The 27,748-nt window shown below is 46.7% G+C and overlaps 1 protein-coding gene across 2 annotated transcripts in view; it reads right to left on the bottom strand.

Moving 5' to 3' along the window:
• Positions 1 to 27,748, bottom strand: part of TENM4 (teneurin transmembrane protein 4) — an 813,415-nt gene that overhangs the window by 53,227 nt on the left and 732,440 nt on the right. For both annotated transcript variants that reach the window (XM_066249328.1, XM_066249320.1), the window contains 5 exons: positions 25,014 to 25,157; positions 21,717 to 21,966; positions 11,939 to 12,171; positions 7,571 to 7,725; positions 579 to 1,456 (listed from right to left, as the gene is read on the bottom strand). In XM_066249328.1, coding sequence (XP_066105425.1) covers positions 579 to 1,456; positions 7,571 to 7,725; positions 11,939 to 12,171; positions 21,717 to 21,966; positions 25,014 to 25,157 — 1,660 coding nt within the window. The remainder of the gene's footprint in view (positions 1 to 578; positions 1,457 to 7,570; positions 7,726 to 11,938; positions 12,172 to 21,716; positions 21,967 to 25,013; positions 25,158 to 27,748) is intronic.

The following is a 27,748-nucleotide window of genomic DNA, read 5'->3' as shown; positions in this document are numbered from 1 at the left end:
TTATTAATAACCTTGAGTCATAGAAAAGAAGATGTCATTACATCTGTATAATATGTTTGAGAAGGGAGGCATGTAAAGCACTTTGTAAATTCCATCCAAAAGGGTTAAAATAAAAAAAAAAATTTTTTTTTTTTAACTTGAAGATGTGAGCTTCGGTTATGTGGACAGTTTGTTCACATGGAACTGTTCCTTTGCTCATTGCCATGTTTCTGGACCATGCTCATATGAAGATGCTAGCACTCTGTCAAGTACTTTTCATCTACATCACCTCCCTGTGGTATGTTTGAAAGGTATTCATTGTTTCCATTTTACAGATGTGGATACTGAGTCCTCAAGAGATTAAGTCCATGGGAGAGCCCAACTCCTGTGACTCCAAAGGTCATATCTTTTCCACTACACCGTGTTCCTTCCTAGGACCAATAGTCTGGAATATGAACAAGCAGAACATATTATAGGTAACGGTTTGCATCGTAAATACTGAACTAAAATGACATACCAAAAATTAACACTCCATCAATTCATCTTTAATCCTACATCTCACAAAACAAAACCATTAAATGGCCTTGCTTGATACTTACTCGTAAAATGTTGTCCATCCATTTTCATTGCTTTTAGTTGCTAGAAGGCCGGAGTTGCCATGGTATGTCATCATGGCCAATTCATGTCCTTGTGTGGTCACACTCCTGAGTGCATTGTTGGTGCCCATAGTAACCCAGTACACCTGGCCATCTGGAACCACCAGCCAGAGGGGCATCCCAGTAGAGTCTCGGCGCACATTCACCATGTTGCCATTGTTGTCTGTGATGAGTGTGATGTCGCCATCCCCAGTGTAGGTGAAGTTGTATAGGTAATCTCCTGTGGGCAGGCTTTGGGTGTATAGATGCTTGCCACTGGTATCAAACAGGTAGAGCTCCTGGTCAATTGGTGAGGACAGCTCATACATGTTCTGGGTGTTGAGGAAAGGCTTGTTCTTCCTGATAAACCGAATTCGGATATTCCCAAGGTCAGCCACGTAGAGTTCCCCATCAGCACATACAGCTAAGGACGATGGGGTATTCAGCTTTGCATCCTTGGCATAACCATCATCTCCAGAGAAGCAATCACAGTTGGCATCATTTTTACAGTCACAGCCACTGGGGGCCCCGGCAACGAGTGAGATCTCACCACTAGTGGTGACCTGCCTGATTCGGTTGATCTTCTTCTCATCGGTCTCGGCAATATACAGGACGCCATTGTGAGAGACAGCCAAGGCAGTGGCTGACTCCAGGGTTGCATGGATGGCCACCTTGCTCAGCAGGAAGTGGTCAATGCCGGGGACCTGGCAGTGCATGGGACGCCCAGCGACAATGCGCACCTGGTGGTTTTCAGAGATTTGCAGGACCACGTTGTTGTCAAGGACATAGAGGGAGTTGTCCATCGGGTTGATGGCTAAGTCTGTGGGCCACTCCAAGCGAACCTGATAAGGGAGACACCAACACTCAAATGCCTGGCAAGGTGCCCACCACTAATCATCCCAACATCCCATATAGTCCATAATAGTGTCCTAACTGCCTTCACAAGCAGTCCTGCCTGATCCTCACAGCAGCCTGTCATCAACAATGGGCATCAAGCCCCTTGATCAGACTGCAACCATCAGGGCTGCCACTGAGACAGAAGGGTCTCCATTAGATTGACAGAACATGAAGAACAAATAAAAAATCAAAGAAACAAAAAAGTATGTAAGAGGCAGACTTTAGAGTCAGGCCTGGCTTTATACCCTAAGCCCACCACTTAGGACCATGGGCAGGTTACTTTGCCTCCTTGAGTCTCAGTATTCACATCTGTAAAACAGGAACGACCATAGTGCAGAGTGCCTGACCCACAGCAATGCTAATCGTGGCTGATGCTATGGAGGTGGGAGGGGAAGGCAGAGGGAGTCTGGAGGCTGAAGTAGGTGTTGCCCAGAGGCTTAGGGGAAACTCTTCATGAACTGTTGATAGATTTTTATATGAAAAATGACTTCTCAATCCTTGAGTTCATGGATTAAGCCATGGCTGGGTTCTGGGGACGTAAAGACAAAATAACCATGGCTCCTATCTGACTTAGTTCCAGATGAGTAATTCTCAAAGTTGGCTACACATTCAAATTACCTGCAGTGATTTTAGAAAGAATTGTCTCAAATCCCACCTGTGGTTAATTAAATCAGCTCCCTGGTTGTGAAGCTAGTCCCTGGCATGATTTTCAAGCTTCGTAGGTGATTCTAATGTGGCTTTAGACATTACAACTCTTTCCAGCAGCACTGGCATCACCTGGGAGCTAGTTGAAAATGTAGAATGACATGCCTCACCCAAACCTACCGAATCCATCATTGCATTGAAACAAAATCCCTGGGTGACTCCTGTACACATTGCAGTTTATGAAGCTATGTTCTAGATAATGGTGTCTAATACCATCGAGAAAAGGTGCTCCTGGAAGGGATTAATGGAGCCAGAATTGGGAAGGAGGGGTTCAGAGGTCCTGGGCCCCACATCTGAGCCTCCTCTGAGCCGGGCTGGGAAGCTGGCAGGGACCATGGTGAGTCTGCAATTGGACACACAGGGATGGTGGTTGGCAGGTGGGGGCGAGGTGAGGAGTGATTTGCTGAGAGGACATGGAGGCTGGGTTGTTGGGTATATCACACTGAGTGGAGCATGCACTAAAGGGAAGCCCTTGCCAAATGTGTCCCCAAGAGGTCCAGCCACACTGCACGTGGGCTGGAAGTGCTGGCAGGTGCTGTTTCCCCTCCCCTAGGGACTCATCACCTTAGACTCCCTACAAATCTGCATTGGCATTGGGTCTCATATAGGCTGATTTAAACAAGTATATACCTTTGGATAAGAAATTTCTCTTCTAGGAATTTAATCTTGTATGCCATTGTCTACAAGGGTGTTTATCAGAGCCATTTTTTTTGTGTGTGTGTGACAGAGACAGAGAGACAGAGAGAGAGAGAGACATACAGGGACAGACAGGCAAGAAAGGAGAGAGAGAAGAAGCATCAATTCTTCATTGTGGCACCTTAGTTGTTCATTGATTACTTTCTCATATGGGCCTTGACTGGGGGGCTACAGCAGAGCAAGTGACCCCTTGCTCAAGCCAGCAACATTGGGTTCAAGCCTGTGACCTTGGGCTTCAAGCCAGCGACCTTTGGGCTCAAGCCAGTGACCATAAGGTCATGTCTATGATCCCATGCTTAAGCCAGTAACTTCAGGTTCAAGCTGATGAGCCAGTGCTCAAGCTGGTTGAGTCTGTGCTCAAGCCGGCAACCTTAGGGTTTTGAACCTGGGTCCTCTGCATCCCAGTCCGATGCTCTATCCATTGCACCACTGCCTGGTCAGGCACAGCCATGTTTAATAACGATGAAAAACTGGAACCAACTCAAATGCCCAACGACAGAGAACTGGCTAAATAACTTAAAATATACTTAGTTGACCCCTAAGTTAGAATACCCTGTATAGCCATTTTAAATGATGTTATAGATGGATGTTTAAGGACATCAGAAACTGCCTGCCATGTATGGCATGGAAGGAACAGGTTGCAGATCCCACTTGGGGGAAAATACAGCACATACGATGGATTATGGCTCGAGAGGAGGTAAAAACTTGAGGGACATACTGATGTATGTCCCTCAAGATGTCCCTCAAGTTTTTACCTCCTCTCGAGCCATAATCCATGCTGAGATAAGAGCTAATTTTAACTTCCTTCTTTGTCATTTTAAACTTTTAATATTTCCTGCCATGTACACATGCCAGTTTATGAACGTGAAAAGAAACCCAGTAAGTGATATTCACGCGAGATGTGGCACCTTCATCTGCCCCCGTAGCTCAGGGCCACTCTCATGACTTCCAAACACGGTCCCCGGGCTCTGCTTCCTGAAGCCTCCTTGTTCCCTCACTCCCAGCTGGGGTCCCTCCGTCCTCACAGAACGCGGAGCCCGCGGCTGGGCAGAGCCCCCGGCCAGGCTCCGCCCCCTCAGGCGCGCGTCCCAGTGCTCTCCGGAGCGCAGAGGCCCCGCAGCCTTCAGCTGCAGCAAGAACACAGTTTACTCTCAAGTGACAGGGGGATTTTCAAGGTCCTAAAACCCATTTCTTGTCAACACTAGCTGCTAAATATTTTATGCCCTCCGGTCCTGCGGCACCTCGGGGACCTGCTTGCCCAGACCTTCTGCCTGTCATTATGATGAAAAGATGGCTCCCTGATGGGTGGGTGAGGAGGGGGGAGAAGGAGCCAGGCGAGGGAGAGGGGGAGGAGAGAGGGGAAGGAGTGGAAGAGCCCAGTGCTTTCTGCTTTCCTGCTCTGTCCTCTACACTCACGTGCACAAAGGATCCCGGGAAAGAAGGGGCAGTGCTCTCAGCGTCGGCCCTCGCTGTCCCAGTGCCTGTGTGATGTTCTAGGCCAGACTGAGTACCCAAGCTTCTCTGAGCTCACCTCCCTATCAGTGATGATCATGCTGAAGCTTAATTTCCCATCACCAAAGTGGAGGGAGGAGGAGCCTCCAGAATCACGGCCCTCTCCCTCCCACACGCTGTGGTCCTGAGGTGGCACGGAGCTCCCTCCCTCTTTCCTGTCCTCCCGAGCGCTCTGTGTCTTAATAAAAGCTTTCTGAGCTCACTGCCTTGTTGCAGAGTTATTTCCTTCAAAAAACGGGCTGTTGAATGAATGAACAAATAAATAACGGTGAAGAGCGAGGGACTGGGGGCCAGGACACCTCACTTCCTATCTCAGTTCCACAATCACTACAGCTGTGATCTTATTCAAGTTACTCACTTTGAACTGCTCTCCCCATATGTAAATGCAGGCAACAAATATTATATAATGCAATTGTGAGAATCAAGCAAGACAATGTACAAGGTCGCTCTTTGCAAATTATAAAGAGAATGAATATTCACAGCCCATTGCTAGCTGGCAGGCACTGTGCTGGACAACTGATGTACATGGTCTGATTAAAAATGAAATTCATTTCCACATCTCTGGTGGAGCCTATCACCAGGCTCTGCATTTATAACTGCATGTTCTGTCACCAAGCCTCAGTGTTCTGATCTATAAAATAGGATAACTAACATCTACCTCTTGGGATGATCGTGACAGTTAAACAAGAAAAGTGAAGTAGTACTCATCTCTGTATCCCTATTTCCAACAGCACCTGGCACATAGTAAGTTCTCAGGAAATCATTTTGGACCCTAAGTATAGAGTTATCCTCTGTGTCTGTGGTGGCCTACAGCCTGCTCAGCTGAGACCAATCTCCTGTTTGGAACAGGTGATATCTTCTGTTCCTTCTGTACTCTATGCCTACTTCTAGTGTCCCGTGGGGACTGTCTGCATCTCTAGCCAGAGGAGCTGGTCCGAGTTCCTTGCTTCTGCCCTTTGTGCTCTCACCTCAGAGCTGTGTTCTCAGCTCTCTGGCTTCCCTCTCTGTTCCCCATGGATGGGAAAGTAGCTGGGTGTTTGTAACAGAGGAGGCCATGTGCACATAAAAATATACGCTGTGCCTACGGAGTTTGGTAAAAAGAATTCCATGCTTACACAAGGGTAGTGAGGACCAGGGACAGAGAGATTTCTTGTCCAGCATTTCTGAATCAAAGTGTGATTTTTTTTCCCCCTCTGTGATCTGCCATTTGTCTTCCAAGCCTTTGATCTGGCTGCTTGGCAGTACCTCTAGCTCAAGTTAAACAATTTTCCAATGTGTGGATTGAAAATTTTCAGCATCCGGAGCTGGCTGGTGCAGAGCCCGTTTTGAGGATTGAAAATACTTGTACGCACATGGTCAGGCCGTGGCAGCTTCCGACTGGGTAATCCAAGCTTGCTCACAGTCGGGAGAGGCAGACTCTCCAGCCAGCAAGGGGAAGCTGCCCAACTGGAAAGGCTGAGAACAGATTCCATTCTGGAGTGTAACAATCACGTTAGCTGGTACAGAGGGAAATCCTACCAGCATCCGAAAGGGAGATGACATGGGTGCAGGGACTGCTAGCGGCAGCTATGGGGCTCTGGGACACACATCAATAACAGAGGTAGGCATGACCACTGAGGCCTCCCAGCCTTGCTGCCTGCTGAGCGCCAGGGAATGGGTCCACAGTCAGTGAAAAAGGGCCTGTATGCAGGCTCCCCTAGAAGTGGGGGGGTTTAAAATGCTAAGTGTGGCTATTGCTGACACCAATTTTATTTACTGATTTTAGAGAGAAAAAGTAAGGGAGGGTACGGGGGAGAGAGAGAGAGAGAGAGAGAGAGAGAGAGAGAGAGAGAGAAAGAGAGACAGACATTGCTTTGTTGTTCCATTTATTTATGCACTGCTTGATTGATTCTTGTATGTGCGTTGACCGGGGATCAAACCTACAGCCTTGGTGTACTGGGACGACACTCTAACCAACTGAGCTACCTGGCCATGGCTACCAATTTGCAGCTTAATGTAACTCAAGCCTCCTATTTCTCTGGTTTTGCCAATGTTGGAAAGATGGATATTCACTGCTTTGGTACTGGGCATGCCTTGCCAAAGGATCTAGTAATAAAGGACCTAGTCCTTATCAAGTCATTGCAGGACAAATTAAAGATATGCTGAATAGCCAGTCACTAGGATTTTCCTCTGGTCTACACTAGGTCCCTGGCACGTACCTGTTAAGGTCCAAACTCTCTGGTGTGGTGGGGAAGGTCCTTTACAAGCTGACCCTAAATCACACTTCCAGCTTCAACTCCTGCTTTTTCCTTCTAAGAACCCTGTGCTCAGGCATTCAATTTTCTAATGTTCATTGAATGTACTAGGCCCATTAACACCTTTGTATCTTTGCACATGCTGTTCCATTTGTATGTAATGTCTTCATTCTTCCTTGTCACCCAGAAATCTCCTATTCAACCTTCAGGACTTGGCACAGATGTCACCTCCTTTAAGAAAGTGGGCACTAAAATGTCTGTTTATTGATCATCTCTGAAGTGCCAGGCAGAGCTGGGAGCCTCACATGCATTGTTTTATGCATTCTTAAAGCAATCCTTCCAGGCTGATGTCAATGTTTCCATCTTACAGATACAGAAAAGGAGGATCAAAGGACCTCAGAAACTTGTCTAAAGTAACTCAGCTCATGAGTCGCAAAGTCAGGATTCAATCAATCAGTCAATCAATTCATAAATCACCAAATGTTGATTGTGTTCCTATTGGCTACCAGGCACTCGGTTACAGTAGAGGAAAAGATGGGCAGAACTCCTGTCCTCCTGTAGCTTACAGTCTAGAAAGAGAGCAGATAGTGTATAATAGTTGTGTTTTCAAGGACACAAGTCAGATGGCTATGGATTTAAATTGACGCTGTGTGAATCTCTGCTGCCTTCCTGGGGCAGATTTCCCTGGGCAGCTTCCCTCTGACACCACTTGTCACCCCTGATGGTGAACTCCCAGAGCATGAAGCTGCGTCCTACTCATCTTAGTGTCCTGAGCGTTCTTCACAGACCCAGCACCAGAGTGTACTCTTAAAAGGCTTGTGCAGTGTCAAGATGAATGGGCGGTGGCTGGTTGCTAGGTGAGAGGACACGTGTGCAGAGCCAGGGCCCTGGCCGACAAGGCTTTCTCCTTACCTGAGAAATATCCATGACAGAATCACAGCTGAGGGGCCGGGCTGAGGTAAGGTCATTGGAACCCAGGAGGGTAGAGATGACCCCGTTCTGATCAATGCGTCTGATCATGGTGCCATCCACAAAGTAAATCAGCCCAGACTTGTCCACCGTGATGCCTGTGGCAGAGACACAGTGTTAGGAGTGCTGACAACCCACATACTCATGGAGGCTCGCGGGCTGACAGAGAGCCTCCCTCCCCTCCATGATTTATTAGATCATCCGCTCATCATTCCTTCCCCTTCTAAAGACGAGGAGACGCCAGAGGTATGGAGTGACTTGTTCAAAGTAGGGGTTAGAGCCGAAGTCTTCAGATTCTCCAGGGCTCTGGTCTTTCCACCTTGCTGCCTCTGGGGATTTTTACCATAGTCACACATTGAAGCTGGACTCAGAATATCTGGGGGTGTGTTAAGCACTAGAGGTAGTGATAAGGACGATATTTTTCAATATCAAACTGTGAATTATTTAAATTAACCTACTTTTGAAGACCTGTAATTAATCTCTTTTTGGTGACTTTTTCTTTTCTTCAAATATACTCATCCTTCATGTTTTATTACCTTATCACTATTTTAGTTCCATTGGCCATTACAGACGTCTAGAGTCTAGAAAAAGAATTCTTTGGATTTGGGTAGAGAATATTGGTGAAGTTAACTTTTGAAAAAGGTACATTGAAGAGAGAAGTCAAAATTATTATTAAAAATCACCTGCTCCCATTCGCTAGAGGGTCCCACCTCGCTTTCTTCCTGACCAGCTGTGTGGCCTTGGGGAGCCACTGGCCGGCTCTGCATTTGTTTTCTCAGCTGTTACATGAAGGGATTATTCTAAATCTGTATTTCTCACTCTTCGAGGTATGTGCTCATCACCTGGGAGCTTGCTAAAATGCACCTCCCAGGTAGCTGTTCAGAAACTCTCAGTAGAGCCTGAGCATCTACCTGTATTTCTGATAAGCACCTTGGGTGATAATGATATAAATCAAACTTGGAGAACCTCTCTTATAAATCAGTACTTTTCAACCAGTGATGCACATCAAAATTATCTGAAGAGTTCTTTTCAACACATAGCTCCTTGGCCTCACTCCTGGAAACATTAATTCAGGGGGTGGCTGGGACTAGGACCAAGGCTTGTTTCAAAATCACCCACAGGTGATACTGACTTCCACCTCAGGTCCAGAATCACAGGAGTTAGACACACCCCTACCAGACTGAGAACTGCCCGGGGGTGCTGGGCCTGGGCCACAGCTGAGCTGGGACCTTGCGGAGAACAGGTCTAGCTGGGAGGCTCAGGAAGCAGTCACTGTCACGTGGAGTGCCCCTGGGGAATGACAGAAGCCCCAGAGGGTTCATGATGAAATGAAGGAGTTTCTGGTCAGTTTTGTTCTGTTCAGCTTTCTCTGGGGGGAGCAACTGAAAGAAGGGGTCAGGAAAAAGCTTCACAGAGGTGAGGACACTTGAAATAAAAAGCTTTCCAGTTGTATAACCTCGAGTGAGTCACTTTACTTTCAAGTTTCGGTATCTTCATCAATAAAAGGGGGATAGTAACTTCTGACTTGTAATAATAGTTAGCCCTCAATCTTTTTAGTGACTTATAATCATGAGAACATGACGAGCACTTTGTGGGTTTCGAGGCTCTTGCTCGCCAGGCCCACATGTGTATGACAGGTCAGAGGGCGGTTTTAGAGACCAAGGGCCTCTGAGGAACCAACACCCACTGCAGCTGTAGTTCCTTGTGGCCTCCCGCTGTTCAGGGCTGGGGAGCTATTTCACACAGAGGGCCAGGCAGCCTCAAGGAGGGGAAGCCTTTCTTCCCTCCCTGCCTAGAATATAAATTAATTACATTCTTCAAGTACCGAGACAGGAGTTTTCTTATCTGCCTGGCTATGCTGTCTTCCTCTGCCATCTGCTAGGACTGATGAGTACTCCATGAACAATTGGGTTTCTTGTTTACAAAGTTGGCTGCACCGGCTAATAGAAGTGATCTGTCCTCTAATTAATTACTTCATTTTTTTCTTCTTTTGTTGTGCTAAATAGATGAACATCTTTTCTTCTCCCTGCTGCAAAGTGTCTGCATATTGCAGTACGCTTGTCATTTATCTGGGTTAATTACAGGCTTTTGAGCAATTTCACTGCCACTACATCTGTGTGCATGTGTATATGGGTGAGTACGGGCACACGTGCATGCTTGCGTGTGGGGAGGGTGGAGAACACACCTGTGCACAGAGCAGTGATTTTCAACTGGTGTGCCACAAGGATTTTTAAAACAGGCACTATCTGCTTGTTTAGTCAGGGGCACTGACCTCTTTTACCTTAGATTGTCAATTGAAAATGGGATAAGAGCCAACATAACCATAGCCGTCCAGTGTGAATGAATCAAAATTATTCCTATTTGTTTTGTCAGATCAGAAAAAAATACACTTTTTGGTATGCCCTAGAATTATAGTAATTAGTTTCTGTGTGCTGTGAAATGAAAAAGGTTCAAAATCCCTGGTGGAGAGGACCTCAAAGAGTAAAAATTCTCAGAACCCCCCCCCCCAAACCTGGTGGTAATTCATAGAGTAAAAATTTGCAACTGAAGGGGTCTTAGGGATCATTTAGCCCAATCTATTCGCTTATCGATGGGGACACTGAGGCCCAGAGGAGGTCATGGAGCCAGGTAGTGGCAGAGCAAAACCATAATGCAAGTGCAAGCTCTTCCCACTCCAGGCTACAGTGCCAGTGTTAGGAGATCACATTTAGGAGGAAGAGAAACCACAGAAGTCACAATAGTTACCACCTGATTGCTGCAGACATGGGGTAGAGACATACACTATTATATATATCATATGATATATGACATGATAACATATAACACAATATAATAGAGTATAACAATTGTAATAGAAATCACCATTTATGGGATGTTTATTAGGTGACTGATAACATTGCATTAAGCATTTACATTCCTGGTAATATTTAATGTGTACTATATATTTCATGTGAAATATATATATAGTATATATATATAGTATATATTTCACGGATGAGGAAAATGAGGCTCAGAGAGGTTAAGCAACTCACCCAAAGTCACACAGCTAGTAGATGCAATGTCTGAATTTGAATACAGGATTGCTTAATTTCACTAGCATCTAACTGCTTTGATTTGGAAACAGGCCCTGAAATCTGGCACTATTTAATAATGCAATCACTCATGGTAATTTTATAGTTTATGGCCTGAAATATATTCATTTTGACCCACAGTATGATCCAAGGAGGTGGACACAGAAGGTATTATTGCCCCTGTTTAACAGACAAGAACCCTGAGGCTTAGACACTATAGGTCACTAGCTTAAGGTGAATGATAAATATTTGTTGTTATTGATGGCTTCTCACCGAAGATTCTTCCTTGTCTGGTGGGCACAGGGGCCCCTCTTGGCTTTGGACCCCCATGCAGTTCTTTCCCCTTGCATCTCAGGAAGTACTTCTCCCTCTCTCCTAATCCAAGTGATTCATATTCAAGTCTTATTTTTTCTGCTACAATAAACTTATCTCTGCAAACACAGCACACTGCATACTCGGTATGCACATCCAGTCAATACTTGATGAATAAGTGAATGAAAAATTGTGACTGTAGGTATAAAGAGGCCTGACTTTTTGCAGGACTCAAAATTGAAATTTCCTATAGCACATGAGCATGCGCAGAGATGATACCCCACAATGATTTTATAAAATAATAATGTGAGAGAGAGCATAAATATACAACAGTAGGGGATGGATAAATAAATGATGGGACATCCGTTTGATGGACTACCACACAGCCATTAAAATCAGTACAAAGACTAATGATATAAAGATCTGTTTATGACTTATCAGGAAAAAAGTAGGTTATTAAAAGTTTGTTTACTGTAATCTCATTTTATTTTTGGTGAATATTATACACACCTAAACACTTATAAAAAAAAGAGGAGGGCCTGACCTGTGGTGGCGCAGTGGATAAAGCGTCAACCTGGAAATGCTGAGGTTGCCGGTTCAAAACCCTGGGCTTGCCTGGTCAAGGCACATATGGGAGTTGATGCTTTCTGCTCCTCCCCCCTTCTCTCTCTCTTTCTCTCTCTCTCTCCCCTCTCTATAATGAATAAATAAAATCTTTTTAAAAAAAGTAAATAAAAAAAAAGAGGAGGAAAGATTGGAAATGTTAACTGATAATATTTCTGGCAGGTAGAATTATGATAACCTTAACTTTTCTCCACAGAGTTCATGATATTTTCCAAATACTTCGCAATGATAAACATGTATTTCCTTTGAAATAGCTGACACCCCAACAAGTGTTACCAGAAGTGTTTAAAAAGAAAATCCTTACCCCTCGGGTTGGTAAGGGTGGCTTCCGTGGCCTTCCCGCCATCTCCACAGCGTGTGTCATCGAAGGGGAGGCACTGGTCACCTGTCCCCGCGACCACCTCGGAGTTCTTGACAAGGTCCTTCACCACTGTGGTGGACTTGATCTTAAAGACCCGCCGGCTGTTGGTGTCAGAGAGGAAGACAGCCCCGCTCATGGGGTCTGTGGTCAGGTAGTATTTGTGCGCTGGGCTGTGACTGGAAAACAAGGACACACTAGTTGGTGAGACTGTTATTCATTCCTATCAGGTAGCAAGAGATGAACGCCTTAGCAAAAATGTCTTATGTGGACGATGTTCCCATTTTGGGTGATAGTGCCCCAAATATTCTGACCCCAGGGACTGTTCTAACTCTCCCTCCTGCCCAACTCGAAATGCCAAAGATCGCTGAGCCCAGTCCCATGCCATGCCCATACCAGCTGTTCAAGACATGTTTTCTTAATAGGATTATCCATGAGGCTTACCATAGGTGGCCTGTAAATCCCGGTCAGAAACATGAAAGGGCGTGCCTTTAAAAATCCCTTCAAGAGTTTGACACACTAACTGTCCTCCCTCAGAATTTTTACAGCAACCCTAAACCTAGTGGGGCTGACTGATAAGACCCTGGACAGATCTGACTCCCAGCCTGCATCGGCACTGCCTTCATTTGACACTCATATTCCACTTATCGGAAGCCCTGGAGTCTCCCTCTTGCAGTCAGATATAAATGAACTGCAGGATGAGTTTGTAATTTGCAGCAATGTCCAAGGAAAAATAAGTAAAACACAGGAGCAGTGCTGCTGATGGTTCTGCTTCTGGAAGACAGTCAGAAGGCAGGGCTGTGCTAACAGAGGACAGTGAAGCCAGCTCATGAGTGTGTGGAAGCATATGGAGACGGCGCTGCCTCCAGGCACCGGGCGGGACAATGCACAGGCTTCGGAATCAGAGCTGTCTGGCCTCTACGTCTAGCTCTGTTATTTGCACACTCTGAAACTTGAGCACATTACTTGGCCTTCTAAGGCTCATGTTTTCTTCATCTGTAAAACGGGGATGTTACCAGCTAGCTACCTTGCCAGTGTATTGTGAAAATTATATAAAGTCATCTGTGACAAATATTTAGCATCATGCATGGCACCTCATAGGTACTTGGTAATTATACTTGTCATTTTAATTATTAGTCATTATGTTTGTTTTTGCACTTGGAGAGGACTATAGAGTAGGTATCTCCTATGAAGATTGAATTGTGCTATCACGTGGTACTGATTTACAATTTCTTCCAAGTCTAGACCACATTGGAGTTAGACTCACAACTCCTAGGAAGCTGTTTTCAGTTCCTCTGTACGGCCTGGTAATTCCCAAGCTCCCAAACTGCATCTTAAGATTGACAGCTGCCTCCAAGTCTCTGCAAAGTCTTCTAATTCAAAGGAATCTGTCTGTTCAGGCTAGATGGCCTGGTGCTGGCTATTTCCACTGGGCAGTGGCACACAGTGCTAGGGGACTCAGGGGACAGACTGAACAAGGCCTGACCCAGCAGAGCAGGGGGCCTGTGTACCCTTTCCAAATGCAAGTAAGAGAATCAGAAAAGTTTAGAAAGAAGCTATTTTGCATTTTATCAGGCATGTAAGTTTCGGGTCCTTTCAAAAAACAAGTTTTTATAGACTAATGTGTTTAGAATTGCGTATGAAGACTGAGGCACCATAATCTTTTCAGTGTCTATGTCTCTGAAGGTCTTCATCTGGCCCTGACTGTCGTCCTCACAGCCATTCCTTGCTTTGGACTTTTTGGAAAGACACTTCTTCGGGACTGGCTGCTTCTGAGAGGGCCAGGCCTCCAGACCCAAGGCTGTCTTTCCTTTGTTTGTTCTCCCTGAACTGGCCTAAGAGAGCATCATTTTCTACAATTGCCCTGCCTCTCTAGCCCTAGCCCTACTGTCACATCACCTCCTTCTCAGGTAAAGGGGCAGGTCTCTCTGCCTGCAGCCTGGGTCCTCCCCAAGCCCTTCTTCCCTGACCTAATGCAAATACCAACACCTCAGTGCTTTCCCTTCCAGAACGTACAGGCTAAGTTCAGACTCCCTAGCCTGGCAGCACGCAAGGTCCTTCCTGCTCTGTTGGAGCTCCATCTTCCCAACCACCTTCTAGCCACTTCCTTATAGACGACCTGTCCTCTGGCCAGACCGACAACTTGTCCCTCAACAGCCCTTCTGCCTCTTTGTACCTGCTGTACTTGCTCTGTGAGATGTTCCACCCCCTTCCCCTGTCAGCCAATGAACTGCTACTCATTCTTCAGGGGGAGGCTCAATGGTACCTTTTCTGGCCCAACCAGCCCCGACCTTTCTCCTCTGAGATTCCTATCTGGGTTACAGGACACTTCATATAATGCTGTGGCTGTTTAAGTGCCTGTCTCCCAAATCTGACAGTGCTTGAAAGGACGAGATGGGGTTATATTCATTTTTTTTATAATCCAATTCAGATTGGTGCCTCCTAGCCCACAGCAGCCACTTGCTTTAAGTAGACATCTCCAGTTTTAGTTCATAGAATTGTATTTTCAATCAAGTTACTGAGTTTTTCTCTTACTTCTCTTTTGGGGGTGGTGGTAATAGGAGAGATGTCCTGTTTATTGTAAAATGTCCCTGTGACTTACCCTACAATGCAGCATAGAGTTCACCTTTCCAGATGACCCTGACCCTGACTAAATAACATTCAGTGACCTTAGATCCTGCCCTGCAATGCTAGGGCAGCTTTGATCTTTCTGCTTCCACCATGACAGTGAGATGAGGGCGATCATTTCATTCCTTTGTGTACCAATCATGATAAACTATCCACTTTGGCAGAAACGTAGGTCCCTGAGGAAGGATGATGAGGGGCCCTGTCCACTTAGGTGAGCCCCTGAGTCTCTGGCTCATGTCTTCCTCCCCTGTCCCAGAGAGGAGCCACTTGTGTGGAGCTTCTCAGAGCTGTGAACTCCAGGAGGGCTGGCACTGGCAGGATTGCTCCAGAGTCTGTAAAAGCTATGGCCCCATCTTTGGACAAATTTGAGTCTGGCAGTCACTTAAGTGTAAGGGCAAGAGTACTTGCTTTGAACCTATAAGATGGGGGTTCTAATTTGAATAAGTCAACCTATACTGTATTGTTCAAGCTGTAGGTCCCTTAGCTGTCAGATGATTAAGTTCCTGCTTTGCTTTGCTCACAGGTTTGACATTCGGATCAAGTGAAATTATACATTCCAACAGCCCTTTCTGGTCGGCAGAGCCCTTGGACTATCTTCAGCTCACTTCTTCCTCATGCCGCCCACACGGGGAATGGCCCCTGGACTTCTGCTGGGACCACAGTCCCCTGACCACATAGCACAGCTGCAGAGGCAACTGTCAGGGACAAAAGCAGCTGCTACTTTCTCTGAGTGTCTCTTCTGTCCTGGACACTGCTAATGCTTTACACACATACTTTGTATTCCTCACAACTAACATGTAAGGCAGGTGCTTCTTTTCTTTTCTAGCAAAAATATTTCAGAAAACAGGCTGAAGGAGGTGAAATGACTTGATCAGGGCCAGAAACCACTAAGGGATAGGATCAATTTCCAACTTCAATCTGCTTGATCCCAAAGTCTTGTTCTTCCTGCTTTCCCACACTGCTTCTCAGGGTCCAGAAAGCTCCCCTGCCCTTATTCACGGCAGAACCTGTTCATCTGAAGTTCAGCGCAAGCAGCAGCTCATCTGTAATGCCATTCCTGGTTTCCTTACCCCGTGGAGAACCGGCCACTTCCTTTGCTGTGTTCTCACTAGACCTTAAACAGATTATACCTATAGAACCTCTAGCACCTTAAGACACTTTTCTGTTTAGTGGTCTGTCTCCTCAATGACATCTTGAACTCAAGGGCAGGGACTGGCTTGGAGTCCCTGGGCTCAGACCTAGCCTGGCACAGAGGAAGTGCTCCAGAAAGGTCTCCTGCACGTGGGAATCAGTGAGTAACGACCACCTGCCTCCTGGTTGAGTACACAGGAAGTAGTCACTGCTAAGGGTCTTAGAGCAACGGTTCTCAAACAGGGACATATTGAGGGATCTGGGCACCTGTTCCTTTAAGATGTCTCCAGGTAACTGAGCCACAGCTAGATTTGGAAACCATGGGTCTTAGGCCAGTGCTTTTCAAAATTTAATGCGCATATGCATCAATTGGAGATTTTGTTAAAATGCAGATTTCAGTTCAGCAGTTCTGAGGTGCTGCTGCCTTGGGTCTGCATTTCTAACAGGTTCTCAGAGCATGCCAAAGCCACAATTTCAAGGAACAAGGCCTTAGAATACTCCGCCAACCTTGAATGCATGAGATGGCCTACAGCTGAGACCCCAGGCAGAGCCGCGTCTAATCAAGTTCTGATCCTGAGCAGGGACGGGCACAGAGCATGGTCCCGGCTCTGTTTCCAGGGTCTGCCATACAACTCACATTCTTCTCTACTTCCTTAAACATAACCTTGGCACCACTGGAAGCTATGTCCATTCTTCGACTATAAGGCTTTCATTCCTGCAGTTAATGAGTGGAAGTCAGTTCCACTCTGTCCTCGTTCTGGATGGCGCCGGCAATGTCCTGGTAGGAGCTATAAACCCAGGAGTCTCTTGAGAGGAAAGGCAGTCTAGTCCCTACTTCTGAGCAGAAATTCTTTCTTTGTCTCAGAGTAATGTCTGCCTTGTGCAAAGGGGCATCCTGGGAGCATACCTTGTGGCAGCCCTGGCAGAAGTTGAGTCACTGGTTCTTAAAACCATTGGGAAGAGCTTGAGTACTGGAGCCACAGAGACAGAGGTTCAAATGCCAGTTCTACCACCCACTTGGTAGGTGACCTTGAGCAAATCACTTCATTACTCTGTGCCTTGGTTTTCACATCTGAGAAATGGGGTAATCACATCTATTCAAGGGGATATTTGAGGACAAAATTGTATAAAGGATGTAAAATATGACCCATTAAAAATAAAAATGCTCAATAAATGGCAGCTGGTCACCTTGAGAAACCTCTAGAATGTTTATGTTATTGTATAACAGAAACACCAAGTATGGCAGACTTAATATTGTCATGTCCAATCAATTTCCTGGGGCAGTTAAGGACTCTGAGTTAACAGACTATGTATAGCTGGGATTAATAGAGGCTTGAGTTCAAGGGTACTTCTGAACAAGAACAGACTTCAAACATTCCTCCATAACCCTAGGGAAGAGATCTGGGAGGGGACAAGGATCCTTGTTCCTGGGTGGGGTCCACAGAGGAAGACGACCAGAGGGTTAGGGATCCCTGGACTCTGCATGTCCAGCATGGTGGGCTGGCACTGAGGCTGAAAAGGCCAAAGGCAGAGACAAGACCGCCCTGGGGAGCATCCTCGCAGGCTAAGAGCACCAGCCTGAGCCGAAGGCTACTCCTGGGCTCAGCAATGGATAAAGAGGACAAGACTTTGTCATTTCTTTAATCCACTTCTGACATTTACTAATGGGGACATGAAGGCTCGGAGAGAGGAAGAGGTTTGTCAATATTCAGGTGCCAGTTAAAATCAGAGCTGGAACCCATGTCTTTTCGCTCTGGCTTACCTTCCAAAAACCGAAAGGCAGAAAACAATTTCTTTATTTTCGCCCACTGTGGTTCACTTTAAAAATAGTTTTTAGCATATGAGAAAAACAATGAATTGAGAGAGGCCAGGAAACTGGCTTTGTAATCATATATTAAATGGATATATCAAAATATCTCTAAACATCAGAAACAAAAGGCACCAGAACCACACAACCCTGTCAATTTACAGATGATGAGATTAAAACCCAGAAAAGCGAGGTGACCAGCTCAAGGTCACATGTTGAATGCATGCACAGACAGCTGGACTCACGCCCTGGCTTCTTGGCTCTTCCCAGCTAGGCCCTCCTGTACCCCAGCCGTGTCCTAAGGCAGTTCCTACCACTGATGGAAGATTTTCATGTGAAACGGTAGGTTTTCGATGAAGATCTTCATATGAAATGCACTTCTGTGTTTTCTGTGAAACTGCACTTGAGGGCACAGAGCAGTAAGTACATCGTTCAGTATTTTCCATACAAAGCTCACTGAAAATGTTTTATCTTTCAGCGTCAGGACAAAATATTCCTCCTCTGAGAAGTGGGCATATATTCCCATTTCAGATAATGCAAACCATGGAAGTAACTATGTTTCCCTGTTTATTCTGGCGGCCAGAGGATCAGAGTCTAATTTGATATACCATCACATACATGTATTTCCTCCTTTTTTCTTCTGTTCTCACATTCTAGTTAATTTCCTTTAATGCCTGTGTCTTTGGTTGTCAAGAGGACTGAATTCCTTTTGGGAAGTAGGGAGACATCATAATCCTATAATTGTTGCGATGACTGGAAGCTCCTTACTGGGCCTGCCACAGAGCTGGATGCTTTACAAACATCCTCTATAACCCTTATAGCAACCTCCATGGGAGACAAGGTCACCCAAGGGCACTCCAGTTTTGTCACCTGTGAATTATATATATCACGAGTACCTAATTCATAGGGTGTAAGGCTTAGCTGCTATGAGCCATGTAAATCCCTTAGCTCCTCTCTGCTACACACTAGAAAGCTCTAGACATTTAACATATATGATTGTTACACTAATACTATATACATATGAATATCATCACTATTTGATCTTGGGTCTGTCTGCCTCTTTCTACAATCCTAAGATTTTCTTTTATCCCAATTCAGCATCCTCCCCATACTCCACTTTGCTCTGAGCAACACGCGGGTAACTAGGAGTGCCTCTGTAGCAGTGCAAGCCACAGCTCCATCTGCCCATGGTGACACCCAAGTCACCCAAATGTGTGTGAGGCTGGGGGACTCAGAAGGAACTATTACTAAGGAGTCAGATGAGTGCCACAGTGACCGGTGACGACAACAGGCAGACATTTCTTTCAGTTGGTCTGATGAGGCCCAATTCTGTCTGCTGCAGTGTCATCATGAACCTACGTGACAAACATACTCTGTGACAAAGTTCCTATTTGGGGACTGCTCTCTTTGGGTGGTCTGCCAGGTCTGGAAATCCTCTTTTCCTTGCTGGCAAATCTTCTCATAGGGTCACCTGGAATCCCTGCCATCAAAGCCTAGTCATCTGTCATGCCCATAGAATCGTAAATATGAAACCTGTTTCCTTCTGGGTTCTTCACCTGATCGAGATGTTCTCACGACTTGCCATTGTGATGGTCAGAGTCACTCAACACAGTAAGAATGATGTCCTCCTTTAGTCTAAGGATAAGCAGACTGTGGTGTTCAAATGATGATGTCAAGGTTAAAATTTTCCCTATTACTTCAGTCTGTCATGTCTGCAGACTACCAAAGTAACTGCTGCACTTGCTAGAGATTAAAGGAGTTCAGGCTCTCACCACCATTATTAATGACCTCCTCTCATTGTAACTGATTACCCCCAATCACGTCCAACCACACAGGATTCATCTGCCATTGAGCCATCTGAGATTGACACATGCATCTTACCATACAACACGCAACAAGGCAGAGGAGAGACGGGAAATTCTCCACTGGTTGGCTTACCTATGTCTGAAATCTTTATTTCTGACAGAAGACAGGAGAGCAGGGAATAGAAGAAAGAATGAGGTGTTAGCAGCAGGGTTAGAAGCATTATTAGCAGCCTGAAAACTTGACAGCAATGGTATAGTACAATGCTATAATAAATAAAGACTTAGCAGCTATGACATTGATATATTTTATGTTGGATGTTATTTGTCAGTGAGCTCACTTACAAGCAGCTACATATCACAGAAGAAGCATGGTTTCACCTGCACCACAACTGCTGACTTGGGCGAGGAGGGCGAGATTGACACATGCTGCTGCTTTCACGGGGGCTGAGTGAGACAGAGGTTGGGACACGCCCCACGCGCCCTCCCTGCCCTGCCCACCCAGACAGAGACTCATCCCGGATCTATTCACGCTCACTGCCGTGTCTCTGTCTGCTCTGCAGAGAGTTCTGAAAACTTGCAGAGCACGCCATGATTATCTCGATTAGCTTCATAACAGAATACAGAATTGGAAATATACTATAATTAGAAGGGAGATAGTAACACAGAGAAACAGGCCTGTGAAAAAAGACTTGATGAAAAATATATCAAGAGGATAACATAGTGATAAATTTATTTTCCTTTCCAAATTTCATTTCCTCCTTCCTTCCTTACTCACTGTCTTCCATGATTTCCCCCAAACAGTGGGAGGGAGACAGGGAAATGGGATCGCTTATTTGGAAGACTGGAAATGGAGGCCCAGGAAGGGTGTCTTTTCCAAAGGGTGCAGCTTCTCTGCCTAGGTGAGCTGACCCCCAGTCTAGGGCTCTTTCCATTACAGCACAGGAGATGGAAAGACAATATGAGCAGTTGACCGAACTCAATACAAACACTCAAGGGTTCCTTCTTCCTTGACAGATGCCTATGCCGATCAAACTCACAAAAGAGAGAAGCAAGGCAGAGAATATTCCTTCAGTGGCCTGGTTCTCATTCAGCCTGATACCTGATTTCCTATGAGTCCACAGAATGTGAGCTCCTCATTCTTTTTGTGGCCAAAGATCCTCGCCTTCATTGTCCTTGTACTAACGCTCCCCTGCTGGGGGCTGTCATGGCTGTTGGTCAGCCAGCCTGCCTTCCCCTCTTTTTGCACGTGCACTGCACAATGAGAGTCTCCGCAGGCACGTACTCCAGGGAATGCCTTAGCAAGGCAGTCAGCCAGAGTGGCCTTCCCTAGTCCAGGTGACAATTCTTTTGGGCGGCAGAGCGGCATGATGGCATTTTGGATCCGCCATTGTAGAAAATGAACCTCTGACCGGTTTTTAAAAAAATCCTTGACTGTCCTTTTTTTATGGGGGTGGGTCTGTCAAGAGCAATAGTAATAACTCTCTTGCAGAACTCCTATCCTGGATAAATGGTAGGGGCTTCACAAATGTGTTTCCTCCCCCCCCCCCCCACCACTTTAGGAGAGGGCCTGTTCTGTTCACCTGGATGGCAGCCCAGGGGAAAGCAGTCACGAAGAACTTGGTGTAATTTGTCCTGAAAGGTTAACTGGGGCTCCCCTAACTCTAAACAAGACATGTAACCCAAGAGCCCATCTCAGGGCAGTGCTGTGGTTCTAAAGGGATCTGGGCGAGGGTAACACAGAGAAATCCAGCAGGCGAGGCCCTCCCCGTGCCCGCCGCAGGTGCGGCTGTGCGCCATCACTCACAGCCAGGCTGGGGAAACAGAAGAATGCCCCGGCCGTTTCTGCAGCACCTGGAGCAGAGAGGTGCTGCTTGACTTGAGCCTGTGGGTCTTACCTCAGTACCAGGCAGCTGAAGAGAACTGCTCCTAACTCTGAGTGTTAAGTAACAGGGCCCAACTCAACACTGGCATGGCCCTCTGTCATTATGCCATTCCTTGTCCTTACAAAAAGACTCATGTGATTAAGTCCGATTCGATTAGCTTGGTGCTAGGAAGCAGAGAGAAGATCCAGGGGCTTCCAGGGAGGCTAAGTCTTGGCTGCTAGAGGCCTTCTACACCATCTGTCCCAAGAGAAGTTTGTCTCCGTTGCAGCGCCCTGTGGAGTTCAGCACCTGCTTCCCCATGGCCCTCCGCTTCTAGCTTAGCCTCTGAGCAGGGCAGTAGAAAGTCCTCGGAATCTGACAGGTGAGGCGCTGCCCTGCCCCTTAGCTGGGCCCGGTGGGTAATGCCAGGGGGGCTCAGAGGCGGCAAAGGGATGTTATTAGGACTGTGAGAATGGCAGTGCCCGACATACCTCAGCTCCAGGATGTTGGTGACGTTCCCAGAGGGGAGGATCCTGCGGATGTAGTTGAAGTCTCCCACGTAGAGGCTCCCGTCGGAGCCGCACGTCAGGGCCACGGGGGCCAGCAGCTTGTTGCCGTCGGCCAGGCCATTGCAGCTGGGGCAGGAGATGCTTCTCCGGCGCCCGTTGCCCATGATGCTGCCAATGACCGGGGGCTGCTGAGACACAAACTGGTTCTCCCCATTCCCTTTGTGCAGGATGCCTGTGACGAGGACAGAGGACAGAGTCAGCTGTGGGACAGGAAGAGGCTCTCTCCTGCGGCTGGCCACAGAGGCGCCTTGGTTTTGTAAGGAATGCGAGATCTCTGCCTATCATTTCCAGACTCATCTCCCAAGGCTGCCAGAGTGAAACCCTGAATAGGCCACACTGCTTAACTGATTAGATCCTTGCAACAGCCCTGCAGGACAACAGGGGCACAGGCAAAAGGGGCTCACTGGGGGCCGCACACAAGACAGCAGAAGCACTGCCAAGTCTGGGCTCCCACTCGTGCAGCTCCACGGCCTCTCATGGGGCTGTACAGCTCTCTTGGACCCAGCGCAGGTCTCTGTGCAGCCTGGGTTCTTTACTGCACTTGCCTGACCGCTGTAAGTTACAGGGACTGTCTTTCCCTTTCCATATCCCCAGTGCCCGGCACAGACCCTGACACGGAGGAGGTGCCAGTGAATGCTGACAGAACTGCAGGGGGAAACTAACTCCCAGTTTCTTCTCACTGAGGTAGAGTCAGGACAACTGGGTTTTTACCTGATTTTGCTACTAATGGGCCGAGTCCAGATATTGCCGGTCTCTTTAATTGTCCTTAGGCCTCAGTTTCCCCAGCAGAGAAATGAAGGGGTGGAACTCAGTGGCCTGTAAGCTCCACCCCATGTCCATGCTGTTTCTTTTCAGGACTGGATCGCCCTTTATCTCCTGGGTTACCTCCACAGCCACCCAACGGGGCTCTGCCTCCAGTCCCACCCCTTCCACACCGACGCCTGAGTGCGTTTGTCTTTCCTGGCCCGAAGAACCTTTTCCCCAGGCTGTCACCTGTTAGCTTTGTCCTTGGTTGTACAGATTTAATTTTTATGAATACAATCAGTCATTTTTCTACTCGAATGTTTTTGCTACTTTAGGTTTTAGGGAGGATAGTCTCCTGTATTTTCTTCTACTAAAGTGTTATCTTTCAAAATTAGATCTTTAATCAAACTTTATTTACTCTGTATAAAGTATGAACTGAATTTTATTTTTTTCCACATATTGAGCCAATTTTCCAAATACCAATTTCTGAAACACCTACCTATCCTCCACTATTAAGCGATACTTCCTCTACCGTATGCCAAGTCCTAATGTACCCGTGATGTGTGGCAGAAACTGCAGTTATCCACAGATATACATACTAGCCAGCCCCTCCACCCCATCCTTATTTCTGTAGTTATAGACCCCTGCTGTTCAGCTGGGCACAGGGCCATCTGGAACTGACCATAATCCCCAGCCCAGTGTGCAGCTACACCCACCAGGTGACTGAGCTCTGGCCAATGGTGTAGCAGTAAAAGTGGTAATGGCAATTGCCATAAGGTGTCCTTAACAATGGAAGGGGCTTGCTCTTAGTTCTTTCTTTCCTCCGTCTTGCTGGCTGCAAAGAGGAAGTCAGGTTTGGAGCAGAAGCGGTCACCTTGGACCAGGACCTTGGGGATGGAGGCTCGAGTAGAGCGATGAGGGGAAAGGAGGCTGGGCCTCTGGTCCTGCTGAGTGCCAGACCAGCCTTGGGGTATGTGGCTCCAGACTTTCAGGTGAGTAAAAAACAAACTTTTAACTTGTTTGCAATTCTGTTATTTTGGCTTTTTTGTTACTCTGTGACAAACCTACTCGCAGGTCAGTGTCTCGACTCCTTGTTTTGCCCCATGGAATCTACTTATCTGTTCCTATGCCAGCACCACAGGGTTTTAGATAGAACGGTTTTCTTTCTTTCTTTTTTTTTAATCTTTCTGAAGCTGGAAACGGGGAGAGACAGTCAGACAGACTCCCGCAGGAGCCCGACCGGGATCCACCCGGCACGCCCACCATGGGGCGACGCTCTGCCCACCAGGGGGCGATGCTCTGCCCCTCCGGAGGGTTGCTCTGCCGCGACCAGAGCCACTCTAGCGCCTGAGGCAGAGGCCAAGGAGCCATCCCCAGCGCCCGGGCCATCTTTGCTCCAATGGAACCTCTGCTGTGGGAGGGGAAGAGAGAGACAGAGAGGAAGGAGAGAGGGAGGGGTGGAGAAGCAGATGGGCGCTTCTCCTGTGTGCCCTGGCCGGGAATCGAACCCAGGACCCCTGCACACCAGGCCGACGCTCTACCACTGAGCCAACCGGCCAGGGCCTAGAATGGTTTTCTAAGATAGCTTAATATCTAGTGTGTGCCTCTTTTTGTTCTTATTTTAAGGGTTGCCCTAGCTATTTACAAATCTTTATTCTACCATAAATTTTAGAATCAGTTTGACAATTTCCTCCCAAAACATCTGGTGGCTTTGATAGGCATTCATTATGTCTATAGATTAGGAGATATCTGACATCATTACAATATTAAGTGGTCTCCTCCCAGAACACAGAGTGAGCTATCTAAAATACGATCTGATTGTGTCTCTCGCCTGCTTTAAACCTTTCAGAGACCTGACACTTGCCTCTGGATGAAGTTGAAGGTCCTAATCTTCTTACCCTGGGCTCTGGCTGCCCCAGCCCCCAGCTCTGGCTTTCGGGATTCTTTTCATTTCACCCTTCGCTCAAACCTCAGTGAATCGTCTCTCCAATTACCGTTCTTTCAGGCTTCCGTGCTTTGGCACACACTGTGTCCTCTGCCTGGAATGGTCTCCCTTCCAGAGATACAGGTCTGATCCTACAGACCCTTTGAGACTCAGTTCGGAAGTTCTCTCCAAAGAGGCACCATGCTGAGTCAAGGAGCTGAGTGATATGCTCCTCTCTGTGCCCCACAGTGTCCCACAGTACTTCCTCTGTGATGGCACCGTGCCTGGCCCAGCGTGGAAACTGTCTGGGAAGTGTTGGCCTCTGGCCAGAGTAAATTCCTGAGGCCTTTCTATTCTGCATCCCCAGAGCCTAGCAGTGACAGGCACAGAGCAGGTAACCACGGGGCATTTATTGACTAATCCTCCTGACCAAGTGCTCACCTACGAGCCTATGGAATCTGATGTATGTGTTTCTCTGTCTGGCAGGGCAGAGAGCACAGGCAGTGAGGGTATGCCCACGGCCGGCTCTGGGATTGTGTTCATCCACTCACCGCTCTGGATGTTGAGGGCGTGATGCTTGTCCAGGCTCCATCCTCCCAGGCGGGACGCATCGATTTCATAGCCCTGCAGCACTGCTGTTCTCTTTTCCCACAGGATCAGGTCTGGGCACGACTCATACTCATAACCCACGGAAACTAGACACAGCGAGAGGCACAAAATGCACAGGTGAGCAAAGACTTTTCTCTGGCTTTAGATCTGATGCAAGGCCCCTGCTTGTCTTGTGTAGAAAAGGAAAAGAGATCATATTTCTAAGTGGAAGCAGATTTATAGGCAGAAATAACACAGGGATGCTGAGCCTCAATATCCCTTTTTTTGGAGGAGCAATTGTACATTATTAGAAAAAGTTAAACAAATATACTAGCTATTTTTTTTTTGAAAGAGGTAGAGACAGAGTCAGAGAGAGGGATAGATAGGGACAGACAGACAGGAAGGGAAAGAGATGAGAAGCATCAATTTTTTGTTGCGGCACTTTAGTTGTTCATTGATTGCTTTCTCATATGTGCCATGGGGCTACAGCAGACCGAGTGACCCCTTGCTCAAGCCAGTAACCTTGGGTCCAAGCTGGTGAGCTTTGCTCAAATCAGATGAGCCCGTGCTCAAGCTGGCGACCTCAGGGTTTCAAACCTGGGTCTTCCGCGTCCCAGTCCGACGCTCTATCCACCGCTGTGCCACCGCCTGGTCAGGCCTGGCTACCTTTTAAAAGGACACAACTGAACTGATTACAAGGAAATCATCTTTAGTATGGGAAGTATTTTAGGCCTAAAAATCTCCACTGCAGCATTATTTTTTTAATTTTTTTAAAATTTAGAAATTAAATTTAATGGAGTAATATTGGTCCATAGGAACGCATGGGTTTCAGGCATACATCTCCAAAGCATGTGAACTATTCATTGCATTTTGGGCCTATCACCCAAAGGCAGATCACTTTGTCACCATATATAATACTTGGCCCCTTTTACAACCCTACCCCCACCCACCCCTCTGGTAACCACTTCATTTTTGCAGCATTATTTTTAATAGTGGAAAATTGGAAGTAACCTAAAGGTTCAAAAGGGGCTAGAGGTTGAGCAAACCAAAGTGTATCCACTGGAGAAATATTAAGCAGCCACTGGAGATTATGGTTAAAAGGACCATGGGTGACATAGGAATAATGCTAAGTTGAAAAGACTAGTTATAATCCAGTATTACATCTGTGTAAAGAAAAACCACACATGGACAAAATGAAATGTTAACAAGTGGTTATGTTTGCTTATAAGAACTAGTATGACCTCTTTTCTATTTTTGTCCATTTATCCACTTTTTATTCATGAGAATAGCATTACTTTAATAAAGAAAAATTTAAAACCATCTACGATGAATCTGTGGAAAGGAGCTCAGTTAAGGTACTTTGAAAGTTGCAAGTTGGTTTGAGGTGTCAAAGCTTCAAAATACCCAAATCTCACTTCTGTTTCCCAAGCCCTCGCTTCCGTAGGTGCCTGGGGTGCAGGCTATCCACGGCAGGCTCCCTGAAGCTGGGGCTGTGGGAAGCCCTGTGACCACCCTGCGGCGAGGAACTTGCAGAGGCGGGAATGCCATTTCTTCCAAGTCATCTTTTTGTGCAGACACTATTTTTCAGCGGACAGTATCCTACCACACTCTCAAGACAGGAATCAACAATTGGGCATTGGGTACTATAAAAGATTACTGGTCATCTATGGCCGGAGGGGAATATGGCTAGAAAATGTCCCTGTGACCTTCAGTCCCTTAGGCCAGTGGTCCTCAACCTTTTTTTGGGCCACGGACCAGTTTAATGTCAGAAAATATTCTCACGGACCGGCCTTTAGGGTGGGACGGATAAATGTATCACGTGATCGAGACAAGCGTCAAGAGCGAGTCTTAGACGGATGTAACAGAAGGAATCTGGTCATTTTTAAAAAATAAAACATCGTTCAGACTTAAATATAAATAAAACGGAAATAATGTAAGTTATTTATTCTTTCTCTGCGGACTGGTACCAAATGGCCCATGGACTGATACCGGTCCGTGGCCCGGGGGTTGGGGACCACTGCCTTAGGCATTCATGATGCCTCCTACTGGTCACCTGTCATGTCAGGAGAGTGAACCTCAGTCCCTAAAGTCTAGCTATGCGGACACTTCCCTTTTTAACTGGCAGGGGTGAGCACTATGTGTGCTCATTTCATCTGCAGAGGTTGTAAGACTGCACTGTTTCTGAGGAGCCCACAGAGGCTGTTTGGCTCACAGAGGGGCTGGGGACAGTGAGAGATGAGGCTTTGCCCCCAAGGCATTGTTTTGCAGTAGGGTAGGATGCAACACTCCAGGAATGATCTGGGATAAGTCCAGCTCTGTTCCTTCCTTGTACATCTGAGAAAGTTACCTCACCATTTTGGGCTTCAGCTTCCTCATGCAGAATTTGGAGACAATTTCTAACTCACAGGGTGATTGTGAAGCTAACTGAGGTACCAGTGTACAGAGGAGCACAATGCCCAGAGCAGGGGCTCAACAGACATTCTCTCTCTCTTTTTAAAGATTTTATTTATTAATTTTTCTAGAGAGAGAGAGAGTGGGAAGAGAGAGAGAGAGAGAAAGGGATGATTGAGGAGTGGGGAGCATCAACTCATAGCTGCTAGCTGCTACTCGTATGTGCCTTGACTGGGCAAGCCCAGGGTTCGTTCGTTCCTTCCTTCCTTTTTTCCTTCCTTCTTTCTTTTTTTTCCTTCCTTACTTC

This window comes from Saccopteryx bilineata, chromosome 1 (assembly GCF_036850765.1).
Source record: "Saccopteryx bilineata isolate mSacBil1 chromosome 1, mSacBil1_pri_phased_curated, whole genome shotgun sequence".
NCBI lineage: Eukaryota > Metazoa > Chordata > Mammalia > Chiroptera > Emballonuridae > Saccopteryx > Saccopteryx bilineata.
Note: the sequence above shows the minus strand (reverse complement) of the source record. Positions and strands in the feature narration are given on the sequence as shown.